Source organism: Lentinula edodes (assembly GCF_021015755.1).
Source record: "Lentinula edodes strain Le(Bin) 0899 ss11 chromosome Unknown C8R40scaffold_55, whole genome shotgun sequence".
In the NCBI taxonomy this organism is placed as follows: domain Eukaryota; kingdom Fungi; phylum Basidiomycota; class Agaricomycetes; order Agaricales; family Omphalotaceae; genus Lentinula; species Lentinula edodes.
This window is the reverse complement of record NW_025764361.1, coordinates 162,684-175,762: the sequence shown is the minus strand read 5'-3', so window position 1 is coordinate 175,762 and position 13,079 is coordinate 162,684. Positions and strand designations below refer to the sequence as shown.

Below are 13,079 nucleotides of genomic sequence, written 5' to 3'. Positions count from 1 at the left end.
GCTTTCGTCTTTCTTGTGGAAAACAGTTCTGCACTTCTTTGTATAATCTGTCAAGGGTTTCGGTTGACGTTGAATTCATGCATTCATGGGTGAACAGAACTCCGTGCAGACCTGGGTGGAAGTATCACAATCCTTCTAATATTCACATTAAAAAAATATTGTTGAAGGTAAATTACAGCATCATGTCCGATACTCAATCCTCTGCGGCTTGTGTTGCTTCGACTATTCCTGCCACATCACCCGCGGCCATCGCTTCGATCGTCGCTCCAATACCAGCGGGTTCTTTTACCTTCTCAGGAGCAGTCTCTTCATCCTCTGTGTTTACTCGTGCGGGAGGTTGCACGGTCTCAACTTCGGTTTCTTTCAGCCAGTCGAGAGAAATTTCAATGTCTATGATGGAGCTTCCTATTCCTAACGCAAAATCCAGCTCTTTACGTTGGAGGACGAGCTTTGATGAAATGTTGGATGGTTGGGGTTGAGACAGGTCTGAGTACGGCGGAGGCTGAGACATGTGGAAAGTCGGAATGAACCATAACCAGCCCATGAAGACCTTGTAAGGGTATCTAAGTAGCGAAAGAGCAGATGCGAGGTCACTTACCTGACCCATGTATAGCTTCACCCGCACTTCCCTTCCGGCATCAAGTACAACGCCTTTCTCCTTCACGTTTTGAGTGATGTCGTACATGGAATTTGCTTCTGAAGCAGGGATATCGATGTCTTCAGGCTTTACGGTGTATTCTTTCTCGCTCCCTTCGATTTCTTGTCGAAAGTCCTTCCAAATCTTCTCCGACAAAGGATGCAGGACGTATGTCCTGATTTTGCCACCCTGTAATGAACATTTTGATTAGGTTGATTGAATCGTGATGCGCTGATGTTGATACCTCTTCTGTGTAGTCTTTGACGAAAGACTGTTCATCGGCACCCATCCTCGCAAAGCTCCTTACCATTTTCTTGCTGTCCCATCGTCCGTCAACGAACAGCTCACCCAAAGATTCTTTTCCGAAATGATCTTTCCCAGGTTCACGTCGCCCCATATAACCCTGGTCACTCGCGCTATCCATTCGCGTGTATCTCTCCCATCGTTCCAGCGTTTCCACAAAATCATCGTCATATCGGGCAAGAGATACCCAGACATGCGTGTTTTTATCCGTTTGGGCTGGGGATTTGCTCATATTTGTTTTATCTATTACAACGTTTGCTGCCCGCACGAGATTTGCGCGCATGTTGGAAATTTCTTTCATCCTAATTTTGATCTCCGTGAGGCGAACCTTTGGGCGTGGGCTCTTCTGCGAGACCGGCATGCTCAAGATGGTATCCTGATTCGGTGAAGGGACGAGAAGTTCAGTTGCCCACAGATGGGAGGGTGCTTCGCGGGAGAGCAACAAAGACCAGTAGTAGAGAAATCTTCGCTGGCTGGGAATACTGACACCTTGCTTGACCTTGTCAGAGTCGGAAGTCGATGGCTTCATTCGACGGGAGGTGTGGAGGTTGAGAACATGCTCGAGAGCATCAGCGTATGATTTTTTCTGGCGCTGATCAGGTCCAGGCGAGACTGACCCTGGAACTGGGGAATCGATGGAAGTCTCTTCAGCTAACACCGCGCGAGAAAGTCTATCTGGAGAAGAATCTTCCGAGTCTGGGATGGCATTCATGGTCTCATCCGCACGTATTTTCGCCCATTCTCGACGTGAATAGTTTCTTTCTAAACGAGGAGGTGAAGCAAGCTCATCACAGGATAATAAATAGGCGCAGGCCATAGTTCCTGATCTGCCTTTTCCAGCTAAACACTGTATATGAATAAATTTGCCGTATCGCATGAAAAGCCTTTTCACCTTTGCAATGAAGGACAGCTACTCTCTCAGATGAACCATCAAGCCAGATCCGCATTTCACGAGCGACTAGGGGCATGATAGCTAACGGGGGTGCACTGTTCATTATAGATTTAGAAATCGAAGAGGAGAAGAAGGAAACTTCCGCCTAACTGGTGGTCAGGAAAAGGATATCGAGAAACTCGCCCGTCAAATGTATCTGCGGGATAGAAGTTTTCTTTGAGAGGACAGAAATTGAAGACCCAATAGTTCTTTCCGTGTCGATGGTCTAAGAACTTTTTTGCATCCTCGCGACGATTACGATAAAGGCCTTCAATACCTACAGCTGGAAAGCCCATAATGATGACCTGGTCAGTAACGTATACCAGATCTATAAATTTTAACTTGATAAATGTGAGTGAGTATAGAGAGAAGTCCGTAACCCACCCAAATCAAGGTTGAGCTTCCCATCTTTGAATCGAGCCTTGTTACCTGAGACGATCCTTCGAATATAGTCGGCCATTACAGTGTAAACAGAAGAGAGTATCAAGGGATTCTTTCCGAGTAATTCTTTCCGAGTAAGTGGAGTTGACATACATGGTCGATGACGATGAGACTCCGAGAGAGTATATTGAGCGCTTATCACGCACACGTGCTTGACGTAAACGCGATCAGGGAGTCACGTGTGTCGTTGAAATGGTCATTTCGGCTTCTGTTTGAACTTGAAGTTTACGCTCTCAACTTGACTACCTTCTTCATCTCTCTCATCTACTCCTTGCTCCATCTACCTTACCCTCTCCTCTGCCTCTTGAATGTCTTCAAATATCCCGGTCTGTTTTCTCTATTCTTCATTTCTATCTCTGCTTATATCGTTTTCAAGGTTCGCCGAACCACCCGAGGAACTAAAGTGACCAAGGATAGCGAGAATGCCAATGCCAAGCCGTCCAGGATTATGACCCGCGCTAGAACACAGGCCAGTAGCCTACTAGCTGAGAATGCTCGAGCTACTGCTACCACCGTCGCTTCGAGAGCGAAAACAGTCGAGACTGGGGGCGAAAAAACATCAGTGAAGAGGAAGCGAGAGATTTTGGGAGAGGTCACGGAGTCAAACAGTGGGAAACCCAAGGCATCGGCAAAGGGCAAAGAAAAAGCCACCAGTGGAGACAAGGCTGGTCCTACTGCTACAGCTAGCAAGTCGAGACTTACTAGCAAAACTGTTCGTGCTCCTCTGCGTGATGTTGGTGGAACAGCAAGTATACAAAAGCCGCTCCGGTCTAAACCTGTCGCCGGCGACAGACAGATCCTGGGGATTATTAAGGAAGATGACGATAGGGACGAGGTCATGATTGACGAAACTCGAGCTCCAGCACCTTTACATGCCACCCAACCAGCCATTTTCAAGCTCGTACCACAAACTTCCGCCCACAAGGACCTACTTCCTCGTGCTCCTGCGTCTCTGAGAGATGATGTAGACCGAGAACCTGTTTTCAAGAAGCGCATAACTGAAGATAGAGAAGATCGACAACCTGTTGCTCGTGTGACCCCTAGGCTACCGACCACTCTTGATGATTCTCAGCTGGATGAAGATAGAATAGCCACCGAACTTGCTGATGTTCACGAAGACGAAGACGGCGCTGGTCTCTGGGATGATCTTGATGCAGATGACGCAGAAGATCCATTTATGGCCCCAGAATATGTACACGAAATTATGGAATACATGAAGGAGCTCGAGGTTTGTCTTTCGCCCTTCATCGAGATCGATCTGATGTATTGCTACTCTTAGATAAGAACAGCGCCCACACCAGACTACATGGACTACCACTCTGAACTGGACTGGGAGAAGCGTTTTATCCTGATCGAGTGGATTTTGTCTATTCATTCCCGATACAACTTCCTTGCAGAGTCCTTCTTCTTGTTTGTCAACGTTATGGACCGCTTCCTATCTCTCCGGCCAACAGTAGCACTCTCAAAGCTTCAGCTGGTAGGAGTATCCTGTTTCTGTGCCGCTGTCAAGTTTGAAGAAGGTGTCGCGCCTTCGACGGAAGAACTGGTGCTCCTCACCGGAGAGATTTATAGTGCCGACGAAATATGCAAGGCAGAGCGGTATGTCCTCAAGACAATCGACTGGGACTTGAGTTTCCCTGGTCCTATGTCGTGGTTGCGACGAGGTAGCAAAGCTGACGATCTCGATCCCGTTGCGAGAACGTTTGCAAAATATTTACTGGAACTTGCCTGCTTCGCGCCCGAGCTGGTCGCGACGCCGTCATCCCTTGTTGCTGCTACGTCTCTTTGGCTTGCGCGCCTCACCTTAGGTCGTGAAGAATGGGTGAGTTCAGTGAGCTTGATTGACATTCTTCCACTTGCTGAAATGTGGCTTTCAGACACACAATCTCATTCATTACACCTCGTATAAGGAACGAGAAATCATCCCCGTTGCAGAGGTCCTGCTCTCCTCCGTTATTTCCCCTGTGCAGGTCGAAGTTTTATACAAAAAGTATGCGTCAAGGAAGTTCATGAAGGTGAGTTGAACGATATCTTCCCCCTGGTATATATGCTAATGCTCATGTCTTCGATAGTGCAGTGTCTATGTGCGCAAGTGGGCTTTGGCGCGATTTGAGGCGGGAGCGGAAGTGGATCTCATTGCCGAACTGCCTGGAATCAAAACGGAGATCGTGGAAAGCCGGAACGCTAAAATTGCAGCTGGGGAGCCGCGCCACACTTGATTGTCTAACTCAAATCTCATCTGGCTCGCCTATCGCGTCCATAAAGCGACACCTTTTCGCTGTTTCACTTGTTGGATCGTTGCAGATATCTTATGCCGCGTAAGATAAAAGCCAAGGATGGACTAATGCCTGCGACGCATATTTACGCATATCGATCTTCTTCAAGTGGTGCTTGGTGTATATATTTTATCATTTATTCCTTTCAATCTCTCATCTCCATTTGTAATCGTATGTTCGCAACACAATCACTCACATACAACTTTTTCAACCATTCAATCTGCGCACTGCATCTTATTTGTAACGAATTATCTAGTTTCTATCTACTAGTTATGAAAACGATGACCTATTTACTAAATATGAGGACGAATTTTCCCAAAGCCCGTGGTCTATCGTGACTCCTCCACTGGGTGCAAGTCTGGATCCACCGCGTTAGACACAGAGGTCGATGATAAGTTCATCCGAATGCTATCTGTTCGAATCTCTCCTAGGGATCTGTCCAGACTTGCACCGTCGAAATCAGGTATTCCTGCTATCTTTGTAGCGACAAAAGGCGGAGAGCCCTCAGTATCTGATTTCTGAAATACGATATCTGCAGGGGTCGGGACCGCGAATTGTAATGTTTGAGACACGTTAATGGATAATTCAGAGTAGGATTTTCGAGCCGCGACGAAAATTATAACGAGGGTTGGGTAAATGGCCTGCAAAATCCTAAACGTAAACTCCTCTCCCCCGTTGATATTATAGTCTAAGCTCACGGTCAAGTTTGGGTACATCGTCGCAAAGACATTTTGGCCCATGAATGAAAGTGTGCCCGGTGTTAAGGAAATTATCGTGACAATCTGATAACTTTGAATGAGAGATCTTTAGAAATTCAGTGTGGATACACTTACCCAGCATGCACAATAAACCAAACCAGTTTCCAACAGGAGAATCAAGACCTGTTCTACGCTAGTTTTGCGTTTCTGGTTACCTAAATTGATCTTGATACTGCGCCTATACTCCCTGTTCTGAATTTCAACACGCCATCCAGGAAACAGAAGGCTCAAACACTTACCAAACCTTGAAAGCGATGATGCTAGTGGCAATGAAATTGGTGATTAGAAGCATTACTGGCATGAGAACCCGAATTTTGGTTAATGCGGTTGCTTCGCCGGTCCCATTTGAAAATGCTTGTTTCAGAACGAATGCTGAATCCAGCGAAACGCCGACTATTAGAATCTGTCAGCTCCTGGAAGAAAAAGTAAGGGGGAGTCTCAACTTAGTGAGCCCAAGCCGCAAAGGATGAGCAAGATACGAAGGTAAAGTCGGTCATCATAGAGTATCCAAGCTCGCCAAATTACAATCGCATCACTGAGAAGATACTAAAAGAATGGACGCTTGAATCGAATATACTGAATTGTCACAAAATATCGGTCAACGCACATTCATTCGGGAGAAAACGACGATTGCGACTTCCCAGCGCTCTAATGCCTGAGTGGGGTCGTAAAATGTCTCCCCCAATCCCCGTAAGATTTTGAGTTCCGAAACAATGACGGCGACAAGATTGCCCGTCTGACCGACGAACATGGCTACGTTCAAAATAAATAGCACCGAACGAGCAAGGGAGTAGCGTAAGCCTTGTTGGCTAGTAGGAATTTATGTAAGACTAACAACAGCGATGGACATTGATAATTAGTGCGTACAACAGGATATATGCAGCGATAATAGCTAGGACAGTGTATATTCCTGGAACAGATTGATTTGAGTCAGATGGAATCTCGTTAGCAAGAGGGTACGAACCGCAGAAGATACCGCCAATGGAGTAAGTGATGATGTTTTCCTGTAGCTGGGCAACGAGCAAATCATCTATAGCACTTGACATTCTACTGAGGATGATTGGGAGGAGGGCTGGGGAGGTTGAACTGCAACGTCAAGTGGGAGGACATGATATATATATCGACACCAAATGCGCACAGACCTAAGAAATGGATCAAGTGCATTGCATATCAATGTTTCGAGTCCCTTCATAGTCTCTCTGGGCTTTGCCTCCCCGTACCTGTTTTAGTGGTCAGATTTCTACAGGATTCATATCTGCAAGTCTCAACACTCGGGGTCGATGTTCGGGATCTAGGTTCTAATGAAATACATATGTCCAGCTGTTGAATAATTCCTGTGCATAGCACGCAAATCCCATTGATAGGTGTTCGTACTCCGAGGTTATCGGCACAGAGACTTTTGTGAGGGGTATTGAGATCTGAGTCTCGTTGCGACTCGAAACCGCCACCTAGAAGGTTTTAACGTTCAAATCGAGGTGGCGTGTATTTCGGCTATATAAAGCACACTGTCTCTCTCTCAGTCTCCCCGATCAAGGGAAAGTTAGGAAAAGTTGAGTATTGAGTACCTGGGGACAGCCTGAGGAAGAAATTGTCATGATCAGCGCTTGACTGAGCGCTTAAAACCTTGATTATCTTATCGGTATCAGATAAAATTGGTAAGCTCGCTGCTCACTAACCTTTACGCGTCTCCTTCCGGCCAATCAATTTCCTTTGCTTTCTCTTTCTCTTAGCAATCAGGAAGTGTATTGCCTGACTTTTATCGTAGCTGACGCTCCTCCTTGTATCCTCTCCCACTAGGTCATCACAAATCTTTTTCGACAGCACACGGGCGAGCATTTCGATATTACGGAGATACACAGTCTAGAGGTCCAAAATGAATAGACTCGGGCGGAGGTTTGCCTCTGCGTCGTCGTCCGCTCCCACATCTGTTGCACAACCGCTCTCTTCTCACTGTTCTCGCAGGAGCTTGCTGGCTTCGTTCTTCAATAATTCTACCAGGAGTTCGAGATGGATGATGTCTCTCGCGGGACCCACCTCTCGAACCTTCTCTTCGTCACCCAATACAATGATGAGACGTACTCCTAGAATTGGTAGTGGCGGCGCAGGTCCAAGGTGGATCAATAGTTCGGGTTCAGGTTCAGGGAAGGATGGCAAGGGAGTAGGCAAAGAATCAGACGAAACAGAAGACAATACCTCAACCGAAGAAGTCAAGGCTAGTAGTATAGAAGGGACTAACTCCGAGGGAGGTGAGAGTGACTCGGATTCAACGCCTCCCGCTTCGTCTTCCGGAAACAACAAGTCATTGACCAAACCGACTGTCCCGACGAATTACCCAACCGTTCTGGCTCTCCCTATTGCCCGTCGTCCTCTTTTCCCAGGCTTCTACAAAGCGGTCGTGATAAAAAACCCCGCTGTTGTACGTGCAGTCAGGGATATGATGGCGCGAGGGCAGCCGTATCTCGGCGCTTTTCTACTCAGGGAAGAAGAAGGAAAGGACGGCCAGGGTGAAGCGCTAGATAAGGATGTTATTTCGAGCTTAGATGAAGTTCATGAAGTTGGCGTCTTTGCTCAGATAACCTCTGTGTTTAGCGCGAACCCAAACCCTACCGCTTCTTCAGAAGGAAACAAGGACGTGGATAAGTCTTCTGGTGAGGACACAGAGGAGTACCTCACTGCTGTTCTGTACCCACATCGGAGGATCCTGATCACTGAACTCCTCAAAAATGGGACTGCATCGGAACCCACGGAGGCTCGTGTTGAGCTTGTAGAGGATGATCAACCACCAGAGATTCAAACTGCTACTCCTCCCCAAACACCTACTGACGAGACCCCCACGTCCGGCCGATTCTCACCGATCACGTCCTTCCTCAACTCGCACCCAGTATCTGTTGTTAACACTGTGCATTACCCAACTTTGCCCTATACTAAATCCTCTCAGCATATACGTGCTCTTACTGCTGAAATAGTGACCGTGTTCAAGGACATTGCGCAGTTGAACCCTCTCTTCCGGGACCAAATTACCAACTTCTCTATCAACCAGGTTGCCTCCAACGTCTTCGACGAACCAGACCGATTAGCTGACTTTGCTGCTGCTGTATCTAGCGGTACATCAGGCGAACTGCAGGAGGTTTTGGAAGAAGTGGATGTGGCCAACAGGCTCGGCAAGGCATTAGTGGTCCTGAAAAAGGAATTGATCAACGCTCAGCTCCAGAACAAAATTTCCAAAGACGTGGACACCAAAATTGCTAAACGTCAACGCGAGTATTATCTCATGGAACAGCTGAAGGGTATCAAGAAGGAATTGGGACTCGAGTCAGATGGGAAGGATAAGCTGTTACAAAAATTCAAGGATCGAGCGGCGCAGCTGGCTATGCCTGCGCCGGTCCGGAAGGTCTTCGACGAAGAGCTCAACAAGCTCGCGTCTTTGGAACCTAGCGCAAGCGAGGCCAACGTGACCAGGACGTACCTTGAATGGATCACTCAGCTCCCTTGGGGTGTTTATACACCTACCCGGTACAGCGTGGAAGCTGCCAGACAGGTTTTAGAAGAAGATCATTACGGTTTGAAAGAGTTGAAGGAGAGAATATTGGAATTCGTTGCAGTAGGAAAACTCAGAGGCAGTCTTGAGTCTGCGTCTTCCGTTGCTCAAAATCTGGATCCTGTTGTCGACTCGTCGTCATCTTTGGAATCCAACAAATCCGTACCTCCTCCTCCCCCTGCTCAAAACGACAGACTTCCCACACCTGAAGGCAAAATCATACTTTTACATGGACCACCAGGTGTTGGTAAGACTTCGGTTGGTAAATCTCTTGCGAGAGCAGTCGGTCGCGAGTTCTTCCGATTCTCGGTCGGTGGACTGGGTGATGTTGCTGAGATCAAAGGGCACAGAAGAACCTATGTCGGGTGAGCACGCATTTCGCTCATGCAAAGTTCATAGAACCAAAGCTAATGTCACTTCCCCTTAGTGCCCTTCCTGGAAAAATGGTCCAAGCTCTCAAACGAGTTGGAACTTCGAACCCTCTTGTTCTTATAGACGAAATCGATAAGCTCGGAAGAGGACACAATGGCGATCCGTCTAGCGCTTTACTGGAAATGCTGGACCCTGAACAAAATAAAGAGTTCTTAGATCATTAGTGCGTGTTGAACTTCCAACTTATTTCCGCCTTCAAAACAAACTCAAGGATCGTTACTGTTTACAGCCTTGATCTTCCGATAGATCTTTCTCGAGTATTGTTTGTCTGTACTGCAAACAATCTTTCAGCCATCCCAGCGCCTTTGTTAGACCGTATGGAAGTTCTTGAGGTCAGTGGGTATGTCAGTGAGGAGAAAAGGGTCATCGCAGAAAGGTTTGGACGAAGAATCCGCCTTCTCATTCCCCGATAGCTTATACGGTTTTCAATAGATACCTTGCTCCTCAGGCGAAAGCCTCTGCCGGTCTTCAAGACGCTGACGTCGTGGTGGAACGTTCCGCGATTGATTCATTGATCAAATGGTATGCCAGGGAAAGTGGTGTTCGAAATTTGAAGAAGATGGTTGAGAAAGTACGTAAAAAATTTGCTCGATACATGACCTACTACTAATTCCTGAACCTTCTAGATTTACCGCAAGACCGCATTGAAGATCGTCCAAGACCTCGGCGAAGAAAAGTTACCTGAACCTCCACTACCAGCAGACGCCGCCGCCGCCGCCGTTACTCCAGTTACGGAACACAGTTCTGAGGCACCCCTAACCCCACTCGCCGATCCTGATCCTGAGCACGACCAGAAGATTCACCCAACTACGACTGAGAAGCGAGCTCCGCTAGTTATCCCTACTTCCGTACATGTTCGGATAACAGCAGATAATCTCAAAGATTATGTCGGGCCTCCTGTGTATCAAAAGGATCGGATGTATGAGGGACCCGGAAGATTGGTCAAAGGAGTCAGTACGGGGTTGGGCTACTTGGGTAATGGGAGTGGAGCTGTGATGCCTATCGAGACTTTGGTAGGTGTACTCTTGGAGTGATTCGTCTTCTTTGCTTACTCCAGTGCGTAGACTACCCCTGGCAAAGGATCCATCATCTTGACCGGTAAACTCGGTGAAGTCATCCGCGAATCGGCCCAGATTGCTCTATCATGGGTGAAGGCACATGCCTATGATCTTCGTATAACATCGTCCCCAGACGAACAATGGCTAGTAAATCGGGATGTGCATATACATATGCCGGAGGGAAGTATTGGGAAGGAGGGACCAAGCGCTGGAACTGCGATCTTGAGTGCGTTGGTTAGTCTTGGATCCGGAGTAGGTGTCAGGGGGGATGTCGGTAAGTTCAATATCATTTCGCCTCTCGTACTTCCTAATTTTCGACGCATTATCGTAGCTATGACAGGAGAAATATCACTCGCAGGACACGTTCTTCCTGTGGGTGGATTAAAGGAGAAAATCCTTGCTGCCCACCGTGCTGGCATCAAGACTATTTTGGCTCCTGCTGCTAACCGGGCTGATATCGAAGAGAACGTACCCGACAGCGTGAAGGAAGGAATCAAACTGATATACGTAGAAGATGTTAGGGAGGTCCTAAAGGAGGTGTTTGGTGGTGCTGTGGTTGAAGGTTCAGGCGAGGATGTTGTATCACGGTGGGCGGATAGCGTTCAGGTCAAGGAAAAAGAGAGGTTTCCCGAGTCCTCCGGAAATTAATTGATTTGGGATGTACTACCGTTTTCATCTGTGCTATACACTACACTACTGCTTTCCGTCCACATTTAGATGTGGATTTTGTGTTTGTTGCTTTCTATAGTTACTAGTTACTAGTCACCACCGACGCCATCACATCTGTAGCATAATACGTCAAGATATTCCACCCAGCTCCTTCACTTGTACACATTGTGGTAGACAGATAGCATTGTTTTTGGGTACACATGCGAAAGACAGTCAGATAAGCAGATATACAAATACAGTTCTTTGCCATCCTGTATTCGGGGTTCAGGCAATGGTATAGACCAACTTCTCTCTTCCATATTTGCCATCCCTCATGATTTTCAATCCCTCCTCGATCTTTTCCAGCCCTCCCTCCAATTTTCTCAAACGCTGTGGTTTCAACGAAGTACTTCCTTGTCCAGCCTTCCATCCCTCGAGAACACGGGGCATATAAGTTGATACGTACTCAAGCGAAAGAGCTTTGTCCTCTGGTATTGCATCATATTTGAATGCACTAGCAAAGGTGAAATCGAGGCCGAGCAAAGTGTAAACAAGGCTGAACTCGACCTTGACGTCCTTGCGACGGTTTACGGAGGATGGATCCGGGGGAAGGATCGAGACGAGATGGCCGCTGCGAGAGAGAGATAATGCGTCAATGGTGCTGTTGGTGGTACTTAGCTCTCCGACAGTATCGATCGCGTAGATGATGCCTCGTTCTCCAGCAGCATCCTGGATCTGTTTGACGACGTCTACGGCTTTGTAATCGAAGGTTTGCTCTGCTCCGAGAGTCTTCAATTCTTCATGTACAGCGGGCGACGCGGTGACAAAGACACGCAAACCGGAGGTGCGCGCGAGTTGGATGGCATTATGCCCGACAGCAGTCGAGCCGCCCCAGATGAGGATGATCTCTTTCTCGGCAGCGGGAGGGCTGAAGGGCTTGGGAATATTGAGCCGCATGTAGAAAACCTGCACGGCGGTGAGATGGGGAATGGGCAGTGAGGCTCCTTCTTCGTAGCTGAGCTCATCAGGCAGCTTAAACGTTACCGAGGCGTAGAGTCGGACGAATTCAGCGTAGGCTCCATTGTTGGTTTGGTATGAACCGCCGTAGCTGTAGTAGATAGAGAGTGAGATATTTGTTGGGAGGTGAGATAAAGGATCGTACTTGAAACCAGCTACACGGTCTCCAACTTTCAAGTGCTTCACAGCAGATCCGACTTTCACAACGTCGCCTGCACTGTCGCAGCCGAGAATGGTACCAGCGGCTCCCCATTCGCCAATTCCGTGCTGGAGAATATTATCATCGTCAACAAGACTTGCAATTGAAAGATGTTGATGGTGTTTAACTTACCTTCCAATCCGTGGGATTTAATGCCACTGCACGGACACGAATCTATGTATCCGTTATCGGCATTCTTGATCAGCGACAACGACCACATAAATTCAATGGATACTTACAATGAGCTGGTCTTCCGGAAGATTCTTCACCAGGTCATCTTGACCAAAGGGAATTTGTATTACTTTGACGGTCTTGTCAGGTTGAACTTGGACAGCGCGGATATTGGTGGGGATTTCAACTGCGGCCATTTTTGAGATGGGGAATCCGAGTTCTAATCGATGCTTTATATTTGTACTAGGGATCTAAGGCGCTTGGAAGCGATTAGGATCCGTGACAGGACCCGTGGGTTGTAAAGAATAGAATGTCGATAGAAAGTTCTACTCCTCTCGATTGGCTCCTTGACTGAGAGGCCCCACGTTTAAGTCACAAGAGTTTGGCTTCTTCACGCTCCTCGACCAAGTAATGCTAACAAAGTGACTCCCGAATTGTTCCAATGGTGGAGTTTCAGAGCAATGATCAGGCAATGATAGCGTAGATTTCCGTCATTGACGGCGCACCATTTTGACGCGATATTACCGAGCCACAACGATATCTGTTCATCATTTGAGTCCGTGGAATCCTACTATGAAAGTACACAGATCACAGAGCAGGAAAATACGAAGGCGGCGGCGCCGACAAATAAATCTCGACTTCCGTACAAATAGAAAAGGAAAATAGCGAA

General features: G+C 47.5%; 5 protein-coding genes across 5 annotated transcripts; 2 read left to right on the top strand and 3 right to left on the bottom strand.

Moving 5' to 3' along the window:
• Positions 1–193: 193 nt before the first annotated feature.
• Positions 194–2,331, bottom strand: C8R40DRAFT_1059409 (uncharacterized protein; the record flags this gene model as incomplete). Its single annotated transcript, XM_046225262.1, has 6 exons — positions 194–550; positions 599–826; positions 882–1,780; positions 1,833–1,927; positions 1,983–2,199; positions 2,256–2,331. 6 exons carry the CDS (start codon positions 2,329–2,331, stop codon positions 194–196), a joined length of 1,872 nt encoding a protein of 623 aa, XP_046080499.1.
• Positions 2,332–2,512: 181 nt separating this feature from the next.
• On the top strand, positions 2,513–4,724 carry C8R40DRAFT_741903 (cyclin-like protein). The gene is made up of 5 exons (XM_046236070.1): positions 2,513–2,638; positions 2,689–3,540; positions 3,592–4,134; positions 4,190–4,327; positions 4,385–4,724. The coding sequence occupies exons 1-5, from the start codon at positions 2,621–2,623 to the stop codon at positions 4,529–4,531; spliced, it is 1,698 nt and encodes a 565-aa protein (XP_046080498.1). The 5' UTR covers positions 2,513–2,620; the 3' UTR covers positions 4,532–4,724.
• A 193-nt stretch (positions 4,725–4,917) lies between these two features.
• C8R40DRAFT_1176734 (uncharacterized protein) lies at positions 4,918–6,392 on the bottom strand (the record flags this gene model as incomplete). Its single annotated transcript, XM_046232560.1, has 6 exons — positions 4,918–5,370; positions 5,422–5,533; positions 5,586–5,739; positions 5,790–5,892; positions 5,954–6,155; positions 6,214–6,392. The coding sequence occupies 6 exons, from the start codon at positions 6,390–6,392 to the stop codon at positions 4,918–4,920; spliced, it is 1,203 nt and encodes a 400-aa protein (XP_046080497.1).
• Positions 6,393–7,219: 827 nt separating this feature from the next.
• Positions 7,220–11,022, top strand: C8R40DRAFT_1176733 (Lon protease C-terminal proteolytic domain-containing protein; the record flags this gene model as incomplete). Its single annotated transcript, XM_046232559.1, has 7 exons — positions 7,220–9,249; positions 9,312–9,479; positions 9,546–9,692; positions 9,749–9,887; positions 9,943–10,329; positions 10,381–10,648; positions 10,706–11,022. 7 exons carry the CDS (start codon positions 7,220–7,222, stop codon positions 11,020–11,022), a joined length of 3,456 nt encoding a protein of 1,151 aa, XP_046080496.1.
• Positions 11,023–11,307: 285 nt separating this feature from the next.
• C8R40DRAFT_1059438 (chaperonin 10-like protein) lies at positions 11,308–12,606 on the bottom strand (the record flags this gene model as incomplete). The annotated part of the gene is made up of 4 exons (XM_046225264.1): positions 11,308–12,130; positions 12,185–12,306; positions 12,371–12,412; positions 12,478–12,606. The coding sequence occupies 4 exons, from the start codon at positions 12,604–12,606 to the stop codon at positions 11,308–11,310; spliced, it is 1,116 nt and encodes a 371-aa protein (XP_046080495.1).
• Between the last annotated feature and the right edge of the window lie 473 nt (positions 12,607–13,079).

What these genes read in the sequence shown, in the direction of transcription:
- C8R40DRAFT_741903 (XM_046236070.1), top strand. An exon ending in AATACATGAAGGAGCTCGAG is followed by an intron (nt 3,541 to 3,591) that starts GTTTGTCTTTCG and finishes TGCTACTCTTAG; the next exon opens with ATAAGAACAGCGCCCACACC. An exon ending in CCTTAGGTCGTGAAGAATGG is followed by an intron (nt 4,135 to 4,189) that starts GTGAGTTCAGTG and finishes TGTGGCTTTCAG; the next exon opens with ACACACAATCTCATTCATTA.